The sequence below is a fragment of the Stylophora pistillata genome, chromosome 8, assembly GCF_964205215.1.
Source record: "Stylophora pistillata chromosome 8, jaStyPist1.2, whole genome shotgun sequence".
NCBI classification, from domain to species: domain Eukaryota; kingdom Metazoa; phylum Cnidaria; class Anthozoa; order Scleractinia; family Pocilloporidae; genus Stylophora; species Stylophora pistillata.
Genome location: NC_142526.1, coordinates 13372603 through 13390102, shown reverse-complemented (window position 1 = coordinate 13390102; position 17500 = coordinate 13372603). Strand labels below are relative to the sequence as shown.

Sequence of the window (17500 nt, the reverse complement as noted above, 5' to 3'; positions counted from 1 at the left end):
AACATTTATTACTACATTTATAAGCTCTAACAAGACGATTTTGTCACTTATTTCTTTGAATTTCTTATTTTGCAACTTGATCTTCATACCTCGCCCACTGTTCGAAGTTTCGAAATCTGAGCAAAAAGATTTTTAAGTGATTGCTTTCGGCGGGGGTGTTTTCAAAAGTTAATAACTCACTCCCTTTCTTTAAAACTATCTAAAATCAACTTCATTTAAGCATTTAATGATGCTATGATGCTATGTTACCGTGTTTTTTCAGTAATAGTCTACCACAGATGATGCCAAAATGTGGTAGATGCAAAAGCCCTTCCTCAGAAGGAGTATCATAATTGTCGTTAGGACCCAAATAACTTCCTAGTTTATATTTTAAGACCCTTTTCTAGTATTCGGAACACCATGTTAGGAGATAGAGGCTGACATGTCGACATGCTGTTATCGGATTTTCACAGCGAACGTTGCTTTGCAACCTATATCTAAACACAAAAAGTCCCTCAAGAACGATGGAAATCTTCAGTCATGTTATACGAAAACAGGAACTGAGTGGTCTCTGGACCTGGGAAATAATATCCGCGTAGCAGTGGTATTTATATTGCACGATCACTCAACGTACCTTGAAGGTTCTGAAATAACAGTTGGTGAGTTCAGCTAGATGCTATTCTAAAATTATGACTTATACCACCAGTTGCGTTTTGGTTACAGTTCCGGGTTCACGCTTTTTGGTTGTTTCCATTTCTTCTCCTATCCCTTTTTTCTGTAAGTTTATACCAACGCATGGCTTTATACTGAATTCTCTTCGAACGTTTCCCTGAGCATAAAGGACCCAGGGTAGGAGTATTGGGACTCAGTAGTGTACTGTGCAGTAAAACTTTAATTAGGGGGGACCGTAGCTGGGAAGAAGGTGGGTTTTCTGTGACCTCATTGATCGTAAGGACTTGTTAGTACATGGTGTACTAAAGCTTTAAGTGGAGTAATTCCGGTGATAGTCTCGTAAGTGTTCTGTAATGCCTCGATGATCGCTAAGGACTATTAGTTTACCGTGTACCAAAGCTTGAATTAGGTGGGCCATCACTGACGAGGGTCCTTTAGGTACCTTGGGGTGTTCGCATAAGAAATACTTTTCTGTATCTTGAAAGTCGAAGTTATTCCGAAAGGCTGGTTCCATTTGCCTCTTTTCCCTCCTTTTGAAGGCAGGAAGCGTCTGTGCACAGGCTGCCTTCCTCCAATCAACAGCACGATTCAACGGCAAGGTTCCGCTCGCAATTCGAATACGCAGGGTTATACAAATAAAAATGAAAATCCTTCTAAGGATAAGACCGAGACAGGAGTGTGGTAAAACAATGAGGATAATTATAATTGTACAAAAAAATATGAATGTCTGTGTGTTTGTATGTGTGTCTGTCTCAGTGTGTATATGGAGTGTTCAACAGACGTGGTTCTAATCGCGAGTTGGGCTAAGTCAGGGTAAGTGTTACGCGTTGAGTCAAGAAGTTGGCCCAATAGAAAAATACAGAACTGACTGTTATGTTAGACTATCGTGTGTGTCACCCTTGTAATTACAGGTTACTCAGGAAAGAAAGAAATTTGTGCAACTATTCCTAAATATAAAGGATCAGGAAATTACTTTGAATGCCAGCAGCCTGTTATTGGGAATAAATTGAAAGTTACCTCGAAACGCCGTGGCACTTTTAAACTTTGTGAAGTGGAGGTTTTTCAGACAAAGACAGGTAAGAATATACGCTTTCTTTTGTAGGAACAATTTTACTCTTTTTCGTACAAATGTTGATCTACGAGTCAAGATACCCATGGTAGCAAAAGTTTGAAAAACTCCGTGAAGTACACGAAATGTGTTCTATTACGTTATAGATCGACCATTTATTACTTGTTTCGATTTATACTACAAATAATATTTTGATTCTGTTCAAGTAAACTTAGCTGGAAAGCGTCCTGCGAAAGCTACGGTAAATAACCACGATGCATACAGAGGCTGTGATCAGAAGATAGGTATTGCATTGTTTTGAAGGCAAATGTATTTACAGAATTTTTTTATTACATGTTCCTTTCGCGTTCAGTATTTACTAATAACCTTGTTCGTTTAATTCTTTCTTTCATCGCAGACAAGTCGTTCTCCATCAAAAAGGAAGGAATGAGAATTGGGTGGTATGTAGACTTGATAGCAGAATGTAAAGTCCATCTGGTGCGGATTGTGACATCGAAAGGCTACAAACCGGCTGATCTCAAAGGTTTAAAAGTTGTGATAGGTAATTTATCGAATACTTCTGTCAGACTCCTCTCTGAGGGCAACTTGAAAATCTTAGGCTTCACGACGAGAAAGTCAGAGCACCCTTGCCACATGCTGTTTGATGAATTCTTCTTTTGAATAACTCTTTGGTGTTTCCACATTGACAGGCACTCGTGAAGATTCTCTCTGGAGCAAAGAACGTCGTGTTGCTAGTCTGGATTTTCCAACAGCAAAATCTGTCCAGACAATAATTCTTCCAAAAGAAACCAGAGGGAGGTTTGTTGGCCTCACTTTTGAAAAAGCTGGCGTCAAACTCCAGTTCCTTGAGGTGGAAATTTACAATGGCCCGTTGTTAGGTAATAATATACAAATCAAATCAATTTTGATGATATTTACTTAAAACTTGAGCATCGTTTGATGCAGAGCTATTTATGGAATATTCTGTTTTTGAATTGTGGGGCTTGAATTGAGAACTGTTCATTACATATCAGTGTTGGTTCAATAAACAGTGCTGGTTCATTTTGTGTCAGTTTTGACGCGTTAAGCGGCGGGGCCACGGCAGACTTGCAACGGAATAACCAGTTTCTTTACTCAAACATCCTCTAGTCTTCGTCTCAGCGACTAGGCCTGGAGTTTCATCAAGTGCCCAGAAAACCGCCAGCAACGCAAGTTTATAATATGTACTTGTTTTTCCCTTAAAATTTTCGTTTTTTTAACGTTTTCTAGTCGTCGATGTCTGCAAAAAGCCTGACATTTGTGGCCACAATTACAAATGTGTGAATGGGAAAAAAATTCACTCTTGTATTTGTCCAAGTGGATTCCAAATAACAGGGCGGTATAAAGAATGCAAAGGTATGTAAAATGAAAGGCCGATATTAGTTTTGCTCTGAAGATTTCGATAAATTCGTTACTATGACTAACTGTCGGATTACGCAGAGATATTATGTTTGTTTAATTGTGCCGCAATTTAATTCAATTCGTTGTCTTATCAGCTCCTCGAAGCGGTTGCTCGTTCAATCTCGATTTAGTAGATTGCAAATATTAGTCGTTAGTATATATACCAACCAAGAAAATAGTGCTTTTTGTGTGCGCTTATTGGCTAGCCCTGATTTGATTAGCAGGTAATATTCACTTCCGAGCAGACGACGAGAAAAAATAGCGCGTCAAGAGCTTTCTAGTGAAACTGTATTAATGTTTTCGAAGAGCATCAATAGCTACGAGTTTTTTTTGTTTTTGTTCTTTTTTTTACTCTGATAATTTTCCATTTTAACTTCTTAGACATCGACGAGTGCGCTTCTAGCAATGCATGTCCGAGGCATATAAAGAACTCTTATTGCAAGAACACCGCTGGATCATATAAGTGTTTTTGCAAGGAAGGTTACGAAGCTGTGACTAATCCTGAAGGAAATCTTCGTACATGTCGAGGTAAAACATTCTGATTTTGGCCGCAGAGTACTTGGAAACTACTCTGTTACTCAGTTAAAATAAGCCTTTCATTACCGTTGGTCATGTGCCTACCAATTGGTAAACTTGACTGGAATTGCATGATTTCAAGAAATATAAAGATCATGTTTCTTTCTGCCAGAATGCAGATCTCCAGATAAATGTCACTGGTCGAGATTTTTAGTTTTCAAGACGTGAAATCCCCCACTGGCTTTAGGTCGCGACTTAAATGTATACTTCAAAATCATTACATTACATTACATTTTTACATTTATCTAGCGCAGACTTCTATGTGGATATATTCAGTCGCGCTTAATAGTATCGTAAGGTTGAGATCGGACGTCAGCATTTTTATCAGGCGCCTCTGGCAGCCGCTTCAGTCCATGAAGCGATCTCACTTTCCCACCCCGGGGAGGACATCCACTCCACAGTAATCTCGTGCATGGGAAATTTACGTCTCCTGCCCCTGACCCTGCAGGAGACGGGACCTACGGCTTTACGTCTTATCCGAGAAGACTAAGCAATGTGAGTGAAGCGTCTTGCTTAAGAACACAACGTCATGCCCCAGCCAGGACTTGAACCCAGGCCAACTGACCCAGAGTCCAGCGCGCTGACCACTGGACTACTCACGCCTCACTCAGGTTTCCGAGTGAGGACTGGAACCTATTATTTTCGTTTCTATGGACATTTACCAAAAAATAATTTATTCATATTATGTTATCCTTGCATCGGACTCAAGACAAGTTCAAACGGCCACGGTTATGGAAAGCTCGATTAGCGACCATGACTTGGTTTATGTCACCTTAAAATTGAAGAAGGTGCGCTCCAAACCCGTCTATATTACAACCAGAAGTTATAAACACTACAGTCCTGTTGATTTTAGTAACGACGTATCACTGGCACCATGGTCCATAGTTGATGTTTTCGACGATGTCGAGGACAAACTTTATGCACTTGATTCGCTATTTACTGAGATACTCGACCGCCATGCTCCAGTTAAAACCTTTAAAGTACGCTGTAAACCAAATCCATGCGTAACAGACAACATCCGCGGATTGATGTAAGACCAGGGATGATTGGCGTAAGAAAGCAAAGAAAACAAATGATCCGCTATCTTGGACTGCCTACAGATATTTTAGACAGGAAGTAAAGAGGGAAATCAGAATTGCTGAACAGGAATTTGTTGCCGGACAAATCCAGAGGAATCCAAATAACATCAATAATATCTGGAAAGCAATTCGCCAGTGCATTCCCAGTAAATCTACATCTCAGCGAACATACAGTAAGAGCGACAAAGCTGTTGCAGACGAATTTAATCAGTTTTTCGTATCTGTTGGTCAGAGCACTGTTGACAAAATTACGTCCCTGGCTAATGAATGTAACCTAACACTTAATCAGAATTATTTTGTACCGAGACAATATGCTCTCTCTGACCAGTTCACACTGAGTACCATTGATTATAAACAAATAGAACGTGTAATAGCAGCGATGCCTTCAAACAAGGCCCCAAGGATAGACAAAATCCCGATTCGTGTCATCAAGGATTGTCTTAATCCAATTGTTCACCCAATAACGTCTGTTGTTAATGCATCCTTGCAAAACTGTGTTTTTCCATCAAAATGGAAAACAGCTGTGGTTACACCAATCCCAAAAGAGGGCGACCAGGAACAGGCAAACAATAATAGACCTATCTCACTTATACCAGTCTTATCAAAGGTTTGCGAAAGGGTAGTACATAATCAGCTCACCTCGTATCTGCAATCAAATGACACCCTATCAAAGAGCCAAAGCGGTAACAAAAGATGGCATTCGTGCGAAACGTCTGTGATTGAAACAACCGACACAATTCTTAACGCCATTGACAAAAAGAAGTTAAAGGCAGTTGTTCTATTAGATATGAGCAAAGCCTTCGATAGCCTCAATCACGACACGTTAATTTCAAAACTGCAAGATGTCGGAATTTCCAGTGACGCTCTCCAATGGTTTCGTAGTTACCTAAGCAACAGGACACAAGTAGTACGAATCCATTCAACGCTATCTGAGCCTTTGTCTGTGACCAACGGCATCCCTCAAGGAATTATCTTAGGCCCACTACTATTTAGCATATATACGAACGATCTTCCATCGAACCCACAGAAATGCAGAGTTATGTAGATGATACGAAACTCATCACTTCCTTCGAACTTAAGGACAACCTGGATGCAATTGCTGATTTGGAAGACGACTTGTTTAAAATAGGAGAATGGTGTTCCAACAACCAATTGTTACTTAACCCTGGCAAAACCAAGCTGATGATATTTGGCAGCAGGCAGATGCGTGCAAAATTGCAATTTCGCTCCCTTTCCTTTATGGGTGAGGACATCGTCCCCGCAGACACCGCCAAAGACCTTGGTGTGATTTTGGATTCCAGTTTAACTTACGATGAACACATAATTGAGACCGCTTCCTCGTGCATGTCCCGCCTCGGCCAAATAAACCGTGTCAAGCATGTTTTCGACAAACGTACACTTTTGATGATTATTAATTCCTTAGTTTTCAGCAGGTTATTTTATTGTTCCAATGTTTGGTCAAATACCTCAAAATGTAATGTTAACAAGTTACAGGCGGTGCAGAACTTCGCATGCCGCATTGTTAGCGGTGCGCGTAAATTTGACCAAGTTACACCAATTCGCAAGGAACTAAATTGGCTTTCAGTTCAAAGCCAGCTTTACTACCGGAACGCTACTATGGCCTTTAGATGCATGACTGGTCAGGCTCCAGATTACCTCTCATCAAAATTCATAAAGCGAGCCGAAGTTAGTCGATGTAGCACCAGAAATTCGCAGCTTTTGCAAATTCCATTCTTTAGAACAGCTAGCGGTCAGAGAACATTTTTCTATAGAACTGTAAACTTATGGAACTCTTTGGATAATTCCTCTAAACTGTGCAACTCCGTTAATGTTTTTTAAAAAACGTTTAAGGAACAAATTACTCAAAGAGTTGTAATTTTATTTGTATATTTGTATACTTTTATTTTTCCTTTAGAACATTCAGATTTTAAAACATCTTTAATTGTAAATAGGATTTTCTAATTGTAATAGGATTATTTTTATAACATTGTCTTTGAAAAGCCCCCTTGGGGAAAGTCAATAAAGTATCTATGTATGTATTCAGTTCCGATCCTTACTCGGAAATCTGATTTTGGAGTATCCATTTAAGTCACGACCGTTTGCTTTAGTTGTCTAAGTTTCTCAAATTACCGCAGAGAAAAACAACGGATATATAAAATGAACATAATTGTGTTATGGTGAAGAGCTTTGGTTCAACTTGTGCTGTGAATCAATGTTTAGTAATGTGACTTTAAAGTCAACTTTGATCAGTGAACTAACCCACATTCAGGACAAGTATCAGTCCAGCTCCTAAACCAAAGTTCTTTTATCCCAAAACTTTCTAAAATTATGGCTCCTTTTCTATCATTCGATCATTACTTGACTCGTTACTGAATCAAAATCTGAGACTGTGAAATTTAAAATAAACATATTCTAAATTGAATAACAAAGACTTTTCTTCTAATCTCTGAATATCACTTTACTGTACTATGTCTCATATTCAGTTCTGAATAATTTTCAGACATCGATGAATGCAGTAATCCAAGTTTGAACGAATGCAATGATCGCACTATCTGTGTCAACAACATAGGCGGATACACTTGTAAGTGTGCTGTGGGGTATGAGTCAGACAAGGGAGGTAAAGCTACCGGCATAGACATCAAGTGCAAAGGTGAGAACATTAATTTTTATAAAAGTATTAATGGTTGACGAAACTGCTAAGCTTAAAGATCACGAGTGAAATCAACCATCATGATATCATCATGATGTGGGTGAAGCAATCGGGTGGATCAGCGAGCGGTGTGAGACGTTTCTTGACAGTCTACGCCAGAATTGTCCCATCAGGACGCTATTCTTTCAGTCTTACTTTTAGACAAGGTTGCACTTGACTATTAATTAAGTCTGACTCATTGTTAACTCCGATTGTTAACTCCGATTGTTAAGGCGAAAACGGTGATGTTGGATAAGATAACTTCTCATTGTAACATTGATGTTTGTGAAAAACAATAACATTATAAATATGATAAAGATTTTCATGATATATAATGCATATTTTTTGTATTGGATTATTTTTGTTTTGAACAGATGTAGACGAATGCTCAAGTAATATCGATGCCTGTCACGCAAAGGCCACGTGCTCTAACACCATAGGCTCATACAAGTGCACGTGTTTGCAAGGACTTCGAGGAGACGGCCGCTTGAATTGCCTAAGTAAGAGTTTCTCTTACATAAAATACCGCAAATTATTACAAAACTTAGGCACAACGTACGCTCTGATATATTGGTAAAATGCAGCCACACAGATTTTTATTTGTCTGGTTTATCTGCCTTTGATTTGGAGGAAACAAAGAAATGCTCCGAACGCCAAACACATCGCAAAAGATTTTATGTTTTCAAATTTTCTTTTCAAAATTCAGCTTAACTAAATTGATGCTCCGTTTTAGGCGTTTATTTTTCGTTGCACAGTTAAAGTCAAAGATCTTCAGAAACTCCCGACTAGAATTTCCAAACTACTCACCGATAAGGAAAAGTTGGCATGTATTTTTCCCCCAGATAAAATTGGAACTACAAATTAAAATAAATGGATTTTTATTTCGATATTTGCTGAAAATTGTATTTACATGAGAAACAGAAAAGTTTCATGGCACCACTGGACTGCGCCTTGTGGTTTAAAAACCTCTCTTGTGTTCTCCCAACATCACGTGTAGTTTATAAGCCGGTAAAACCGATAGAAAGTGTGGTCTACTGCTTAACGTTACCTCGCCAATATTTTAGTGCAGTCATGACACACACATTCAATGACCCTCACACAATCACATTTTTCCCCTCCAATTTCTCTTACCTCCACTTTTCCAAACCACCATTTCCAATTTCTTTCTTCCACCGGCTAGATTTGTTAAATCATCGGTATAAGGACGGAAATTGCTTCTGTTGCGCTGTGTCCTCGTAAATATTGGATCATTTTGTTTTAAGTCAGTTTTCCATACAGAATAATACATAGACTTGCATAAATGTGGAATTTGTCTTTGAATGTTCAAGTGTTAAATACAAAATTCCATATCTACAAACATGTATTACTTTGTTTTATTATATAGCTGGCAGCGCCCATGGGCAAAATGAAGCAAATCTTATGTTCTGATTGGCTACCCGAGTGGGCAAGATGGGCCCATCTAGCCCAATCGGGACTTCCCGCTTTGATCCCGCGCCAGAAAAAACGATAAATGGAGCGGAAGCAGTGATTGGCGTAATTTTAAATTGCACAGTTAAGACCTTCCTTAGGGCTGGAAATCATTGGAAAACACATCCACGAAATTAGGTTTTCCTTTTCCCAACAGAGATGCAGCCATGCTCAATTAACAAACCGTGCATGGAGAATGAAGTTTGCAAAGACTTCGGAGGTTTGCGCCTGTGCGATTGTAAACGAGGTTATCATATCAAAGACAAAAGTTGTGTTGGTAAGAGAATTGTCTTAATCTTTATGCACAAGAAATGTCAAACTGCGTACGAAGTTATATTACAGTTATATGTTGGATGAATTGATTTATTTTTGATAGTCTTGTAGTAGAACAGAATCTCGTGTGTAAAAATCTTTTCAATGCCCAGCTACTACACGCTTTTTTGCTTCCGATTAAAGAAAAAATTTGAATATATCAACAAAGTTGAAATGGTAAATTGGCCACCGTTACGATTATAAAAGCTGACGTTTCGAGCGTTAGCCCTTCGCTCCGACGAACGGCTAACGCTCGAAACGTCAGATTTTATAATCATAACGGTGGCCAATTTACCATTTAAACTTTGTTGATATATTCAAATTATTTCGTTACCCCCACCGACGCAGCCCCAAACAGTTTCTTTAGAAACTATCAGCATTTATTCAATTAAAGGAAAGCTTGTCAAAAAGGGAGAATTGAGCATGAATGAATACAATATAATTTTATGTAATCTTTCTTCATCCTGAAGAAACAAATGAGTGTAATGAGGACAAAAGTATCTGCGGTTCAAACTCCGTTTGTACAAATACTCGGGGATCTTATCACTGCAACTGTGAAGTGGGCTTCGAGAGCAAAATGGACGATGGAAAGAACTGCACTGGTCAGTAGCGATTATTATTCGAACTTTTTCTCAATTTAGACGATTCTTGATGCATTGAATATGTTCTCCTTAGGCCATAGGACACATTTTCCGGGCTCTATAACGCGTGTTAAAGCCACGTGGGATGATGGGAGAACAAAAGGAAAGCTTATAAGTTACGAGCCGATGGTGAGTGACTTATAAGCTTTCGGGGTGTTCTTTCAACATCCCAAGTGGCTTTCAAAAGGCGGAAAATGCATTCTAATGCTTTTATGACATAACTAGTTACATATAGGCTCTATAACGTGGTAAAACATCCGTTTGGAACCTGAATTTACCAGTTAGACGATGCGCACTACGTTCATTTTGTTATAATTACAGATAGAGATGAATGCCAGAAAAAGAACCCATGTGGCGGAGTGGCAACGTGTGAAAATACGGAAGGATCGTACCACTGCTCCTGCACTGAGGGCTTCACTTTTGATCGAAAAACAAAGCAGTGCGTTGGTAAGCAACAAGCATTGGTTCAAAATAAGTACGAATCGTGGGAACATATCCTCCCTGATCACATCTAAATATCTTCCAGAAAGACGGTCATCCGGCCTATCTAGATCTTTAGGGCCAGTCATTTTAAAACAGAGTTTAGCCGTTGTTTAACCAAAACCATGAACTAAACTATTTTAAATTTAGATGGATATTTTATTGAAACATTTATTTTTGAGAACAAAGTTAGGAGGAAGAGGGCCGAAAGTTAGTAATGTAAGGACATTTACTTAATGAAAACAACCCTCGTATAGAGAATGCGTAGGCCCACTGCTTGCGCAAAACCGCGGCCGGGTTTGGGTTAGACCTCCTCTAAATAAACGGCCTTAGTGTTCCCTGAAAGAATTTGACCGAATTGGTATAATTCCTCTAATAAAAGCTATTGATCTAGAAAGACTGGCTGACTTGCTGGAATGTTTTAGATGTGATCAGCAGGTACATACAAAATAGATACATTTCTAAAGGAACTGCTTCCTCCTTCTGTTCCATACCAAAGGTAGAGAATGACAATAATGCACACATTCAGACCATCCAGATTGTGACCGCTTCTTATACAGAGCACAACTTGTCATCTGAATTGGGGCTTTTCGTTCCAGCTACAGAGAAAGGATTTTGTAGGAAAGGAGCTGAACATTTTATGATCGTTTGCCCAACATGCTGATATCTGCGCGGCTTTTAAAATGTTTCCAAGACTTTCGCGAAATAATGCAAATAGTGACTCTGAAAACAACCAAAAAGGAATTATATAAACGAAGAAGTCATTTGTGTAACCGAATTATGCACACATTACGATCTATTAGAGAACAGACGCACAGATGATATCACCAGAAACAAAATGTTGCCTTTGATAACATAAAACAAATAGATATTATATTGCCATGGGCCGGCTCAGAAATAGTTCAAAGAAGGCGTCAGAATGTGGTAAAGAACATGCAGTTCCGCACCATAGTAATTTCTTTTGTATCTCTTTGTCTTTTGTTATATTTCCTCCTTTTCATTTAACTTCCAGTGAAATTGTAACAGATTAGTTAAGAAAAACATTTGAAAAAAATATAAAATAAAAGTGTGGGTGACGCACTCAGCTGCGCCTGATGTGCCGGTTTAATGTTTTATCCACATTTTGACGTCATCCGTCATCCATTTCTGAACAGTTGCTCGACAACATAGAATCTATTTGTTAAACAGACGCACAGCAATATCCATCCATTTTGAACAGTGAGGTCCGTTTACGCAAATTTGGCTTCAGCCGCAGTTCTGCACCTCAGTGATTGCTGGCCGTTGTTGAAAACTCGTGCTTGTATCTTAAATCTTTTCTAAATATTTGATTTCTGCTTCCCTTCAGATGCAGACGAATGCATTGATGTTTACACGTGTAGTGCTCATATGGCTTGTGAGAACACGTTTGGATCGTTTTCTTGCACTTGTCGCCATGGATACCGACTGGACAAAAGTAGCCAAAACTGCACAGGTAATCCATACACGCAAGGATAATTTTCAGGAGTCGAAAAAAGCAAATGATAGAGGATTATCTTTACAAAATCCACTTGGTATAAAAAGACGAAAGGCCTGTTAACAAATCACCTAGAATGTTTGTGGAGAAATACAGTGTTGTTAGGGGTTTTTCACTCTCTTGGCGAATTAACTAGAGGTACTAAGACTCTATACTTTTCTTCTTTTATTCTCTCCTCTTCTATTGTTGCTACTACCTTCTACTACCACAGCTATTTTTCTTCTTCTCTTCTTCTGACTTCAGCGAGGAGTGCCCTCTCATTTAATGTAAAAATCACAGACATGTTTGGGTTAGCTGACCGTGGGAATTTCCAAAACAGGATATTCAGTGTGGGTAAAACTAAAGGTCAGTTTTACCAACCCAAACATGACCACCTAGCAAACTAGTTATCCTCAGCCATAACAAGCGATTAAAATGTCTAGCACGGTAAGAACTGAGCCAAGTTCAAGCACACACTAAAAGTAAATGATCAAAACTTTACATTCATCAAAATACATTGAACAACGTAGACGCAAAAAGGCGAGACTTAATAAAACAAAAGATAAACCTAAAAACACTCGAAAATATCAATCCTTGAAAAAGCTCTACAACAACAGCAAGAATCAGCTAACCCCTAATCCTAGTCCTTATCCTACCCCTAGGGCATTAAGTTGTTCGAAGGGCAGATAACCCCATCGCACAGATAAGTCGCTATCTAGAGGATAGGTGTTAACAAAAGGTACTGCAATATCCACCAAGCACAGATTTATCCATTGGGTTATCCACCCTTCCAACAACCGGGGCCACGCTTTCCATAGCCGATAAGTGTGATAAGCATTTAAAGTGACTCGGGGTATGAGCTGATAACCGGAGTTGATTGAACCAATCAAAACACAGAACAATATTTTTTTTCTTTCAACCCAGTTTACCAGCATATATTCCGAGTCACCTTACATAGAAAGCATTGCGCATCCTGTTGCAGAGCTGAAAAAGCTCCAAATATTCAGACGTTAGAATTAAAGTTTAATGAAATTTAATCAAACAACTATTCCATGAGTGCGAGTAGGATATGAGATGGTAAATAGCCAAGTGAGTAACGCCAAGTTGGCTATAACCAGTCTCGTATCCAACAAACGCGAGTAACGGGCGTTGGGTAAACCAGACAAAGCACGAGAAATTAGCAGAAGGGAACTTAGGCGTTTATCTTGATTTTGCAAAGATAGCTATGTTTGTGCCTCCAATTCATCTGGATAGTCTATACCTTTGCAGTTAGCGATGAGACTAAGTATTTCTTAAAGGAAACACTAGCCTTCTCTCCTGTTCTGGCTCTAAGGAAGTCTCCTGAGATTCGCTTTAACTCCTTATATCAATAACAAATGAATAAAAAAGAGATCAAATGCAAATCATTATTTTCTCTCTGCTGTTTGTAGATATTGATGAATGCGAGGAGGACGTCCATAATTGCACCAAGTTTTCAAAGTGTAGAAACCTCATCGGCGCTTATGAATGTCGCTGTAAAGGCGGTTACCAAAAAACGCTACAAGGAGCTTGTAAAGGTAACACATCGTATTCTTTTGTGATTTTTCCTTTTGAAAAGGCTCATTACCGACATTAGGGATGATTGATTGAACCTAAGCAAATGTCGTATGTTAATACGAGTCGAAAAAATAATTGCATACGGTAAGGAGGTACGTTTCTCTGTTCTATTGTCTTACACAAATTTCTTTTATTGTTGTTTTCAGAAATTTGCATTCCTGCTTGCGGTGCAAATTCATATTGTGAAAAAGGAAAGTGTTTATGTCTAAAGGGCTATTCTCTCGGCCCAGACTTCACGTGTGAAGCAGGTTAGTGATGCGACTAAATGAGATGGAAAGGCATGGGTTGGTATGGAAGTGTTAGGGTGGGGTAGAATGGGATGTTATGACAGAAATGAATAGGATAGGATATGATCGGATTGGATAGAATGGGGAATGTGGGATGGGTTGAGATGAAAAATAGTGTCATAGGATGAGATAAGATCAAGTGGGCTGGAATGGAGAGGCATGCGTTGGATTGAGGCAAAGTGGGATGCAATGGGATAAAAAGAGGTTAGTATGTTTACGTCTGGGATAAGACGATATGGCAAAAAATGGGATGTTATTGAACCAGATAGATGGGATAGAGTGAGATGAGATAAAATGAGATGGGACAGAATTGAGCGGAATGCATTGCGATGATATAAAATGGTCTTAGATGAGATACCAATGTGTGGAATGGAAATTTCTGAACACTTCACTCCAAGAATATTCATCCCTTCTCTATAATAATTATAATCGTCATCGTTCTAGCCACGTGAAACAAATCTTCTGGCCATAAATTTCAGACCCACTGCAATAGAAAGGTTTAGCGCCTGTAGGAACTTACGGAATTTCCGCAATAGTGTGTCCCAGGCGTAATTTCCGAGAGAGCTCAGGGCGAAGAGGAGAAGGTTAAGCCTCTGTAGGCACTTGTTGAAAAATTGTGGTAATAGTGCGTCCCGTGGGAAGGCTGGGACGGTAAAAAAAAGGCTCATCCCTGCATCTTTTAAAACTGCAGCCGAATACTTATTACTTTTCTACGTAATAACCACAGGCTTCGTATCGTTACAGGTTTTCTTGGATCATCAGGCGTTTCCCTTCCTTCTCGAGACGGGTTCCTCATCATGATAGCAACGTTACTGTTGTCCCTGGTTCTGCGAAATCTTTCATAATGATTTTTTTTTCTCTTTGTGAATCATTTTTTATTGTACTTAGAGTCTAAAACAATATTTCAGGAACTGAAACCAGATCATAACTATGCCTTGTATCAATGATATCTGTAATTTGATCTCTAAACAAAGATAGTCTTGAAAGAAAGTAATAAATTCTCTTCCTCACTTATCTTAACCTTCACAAAGCAACTTTTGCTCATGGATAACAGTCCATCAGTCTACAGAGAAGAGATGAAGTTAAATCTTGAACATGACAGAGAGCTATTTATGGTTTTTCTGGCGCGTAATAGAGAGCCCGGGCTATGAGAGAATTGGATTATGATTAGCGTGCGTATATCGAATTGCTATGGATGCATGCGGGAATTTTGGCCGGAAAATTCGTGGTTTCTGTTATAAATTCTGAAATTGTACTATTTTAAGATGAAAGCCTCCTATGAAAGACAACTTTACGAAACATCAACACCTGGAAATATATTTACCGTTCAAAAAACGAAGCAAAATAAGTACAAAATTCTTGCAATTACAAAACACGTGTAGTAGATTTATCATGCTTGAATTGATGTTTGCTTGAATCTACGACCAGAAAATTGCGTGGCTTTTCGTTGAAAATTCAGAAAATTGCGCTATTTTAAAACAAAATCCTCTGAGATACAACACTTTTGGGACTTATCAACATTTTAACACGTCATAGAGCCCAGAAAAAATGCGTCCCATTGCCTTCATCACATTAATAATTAAATGCGGGCTCTATAACCTGATAAATTATCCGCTTGGAAACTAAACCGATTAATCAGACGATGCGTACTTTGTTCATTTATGTTAAAACAGTTCTAAAGAAGAGTCCCCAGCATCTCAAAGCCACATTTGAAGTCAGAAAGCTCTGTTTGTTTTTCAAGTCCTAATTCGCCTCGAATTTGGGAATGAAGTTTTGTTAAGATACAATGTATATATGAAGTTCATATATTTTGAACTGCGGTATTAGATACGTACGATGCACGATCCTCGCAGTAGAGAGCGCTATTTATGCAATAGCGAAAATCAGATCTGAAAAAAAAACAGGCCTGTACGGGATTCGAACCACTGACCTCTGCGATACTTGTGCAGCGCTCTACCAATTGAGCTAACAAGCCAACTGGGAGCAGGCCGTTAAGTTGATTCGCTATTGCCTAAATAGCGCTCTCTACTGCGAGGATCGTGCATCATGCGTATCTAATACCGCAGTTCAAAATATATGAACTTCATATATACATTGTATCTGATTTATCATCACGGGTTTATTACGAATCAACTTAACGGCCTGCTCCCAGTTGGCTTGTTAGCTCAATTGGTAGAGCGCTGCACTAGTATCGCAGAGGTCAGTGGTTCGAATCCCGTACAGGCCTGATTTTTTTTAGGTCTGATTTTCGCTATTGCTTAAATAGCGCTCTCTACTGCGAGGATCGTGCATCATGCGTATCTAATACCGCAGTTCAAAATATATGAACTTCATATACACTTTGTATCTGATTTATCATCACGGGTTTATTACGAATCAACTTAACGGCCTGCTCCCAGTTGGCTTGCTAGCTCAATTGGTAGAGCGCTGCACTAGTATCGCAGAGGTCAGTGGTTCGAATCCCGTACAGGCCTGATTTTTTTCATGTCTTATTTTCGCTATTGCATAAATAGCGCTCTCTACTGCGAGGATCGTGCATCATAAGTAAGTATTGTTAAATCAACAACTCATTAATGGCTTTCTAGAAGTCTCTAGGTGAGCTTCTTTTATGTTGATTGGCGACAACGTGACATTTGATTTTGGAAAGTGGCCACAATCTTCTAAAAAACCAAATAGCTACGAGTCAAGTTAAACCCCTGTAACGGAATGACCTGGAATAATTGAAGCTGGTAACTGTCAATTGTCACCGTGTGGAAAGAGGAAGCCATCTGCTAGCTAGAATTTGAGGCACTCAGCTATTGTCCATGCGAAACATTTCTGTATAAAGCGCGCCAAAGCCTGGGACATGACAGTTCGTTAAGTTGTGTTCATGAACGTTTAACAGTTAAAAAACTTCTCGAAATTAAAGCGAATAGTTTAGTAGTCAAACCATGCACATTTTGACAATTTTTTTCAAAAGCTATTAGTTAATCAAGCAATTGAGCAAACTGTAGGTAATGTATTTTCGAACGGTGAAACGTAGTATTATGTCGAAACTGTAGTATCAAAAATTTTGTTTTCAAAGATTTTTATAAATATTTATCATGTGTTATCTCAAGCTTGGTAACAGAAGGTTTTTTTCAGTGAGGTATGATTACCAAGTAACTTCAAAATCCTCGTCCTTTTTTTTGTTTGTTTTTTGCAAGGAATAATCCGTTATATAAAAATGATTTTAATGCCCCATGTATAAAGTACTTTAAATAAATAATTTTTTACTGACGATAAAGATTTAGTAGCGAGTTGGAAGAGCAATTTACACATTTCTAGTTAAGGGTTATATTGATTTCTGATTATGCCCTCAAGTTGGGTCTGAAAAGAGAACTTCTAGGCGCAAAGTACTTTCTCGAATCCCAACATTAAAGGGATGGGCGAAGTATTATTTTCTAATTTTTATTAAAAAAAAAAAACTAACACACGCGAATATCGTAGATTAGAGGTTAACACATTTAATCTGAGCACGGTCACAGTAAAATGATCCTACTAAAGTTTCTACCAGGCATTTATCTTAATCAAGACATTATAAACTGCTTATTATCTGTTGTTCCTAACAATCGTCAAGATTTTCAGGTAAACAGTGTTGTAATTAAAAAATTAGTTATTCTTTATCATTAAGGTATGTTTACTTTCTCTCGTGAAATTTTTTTTTCAGCCAAATAAACACTTCGATTCTCATAGCCGGCAGTCCATCTCTGATTGTTGGACG

General features: G+C 38.7%; 1 protein-coding gene and 1 long non-coding RNA gene across 2 annotated transcripts in view; one reads left to right on the top strand and one right to left on the bottom strand.

The window, feature by feature from the left end:
* The window catches only part of LOC111343471 (uncharacterized), a 21422-nt gene extending 6634 nt beyond the window's left edge, over positions 1-14788 (top strand). Inside the window, exons 9-24 of the mRNA XM_022950660.2 lie at positions 453-638; positions 1563-1727; positions 1927-2004; positions 2118-2261; positions 2410-2598; positions 2969-3094; positions 3521-3667; positions 7295-7444; positions 7858-7983; positions 9108-9227; positions 9733-9864; positions 10225-10350; positions 11729-11854; positions 13306-13431; positions 13618-13719; positions 14503-14788. Coding sequence (XP_022806395.2) covers positions 453-638; positions 1563-1727; positions 1927-2004; positions 2118-2261; positions 2410-2598; positions 2969-3094; positions 3521-3667; positions 7295-7444; positions 7858-7983; positions 9108-9227; positions 9733-9864; positions 10225-10350; positions 11729-11854; positions 13306-13431; positions 13618-13719; positions 14503-14603 — 2144 coding nt within the window. The 3' untranslated portion in view covers positions 14604-14788. The remainder of the gene's footprint in view (positions 1-452; positions 639-1562; positions 1728-1926; positions 2005-2117; positions 2262-2409; positions 2599-2968; positions 3095-3520; positions 3668-7294; positions 7445-7857; positions 7984-9107; positions 9228-9732; positions 9865-10224; positions 10351-11728; positions 11855-13305; positions 13432-13617; positions 13720-14502) is intronic.
* LOC148725064 (uncharacterized) overlaps positions 1-17500 on the bottom strand; it is a 249609-nt gene that overhangs the window by 125782 nt on the left and 106327 nt on the right. The window lies entirely within an intron of this gene.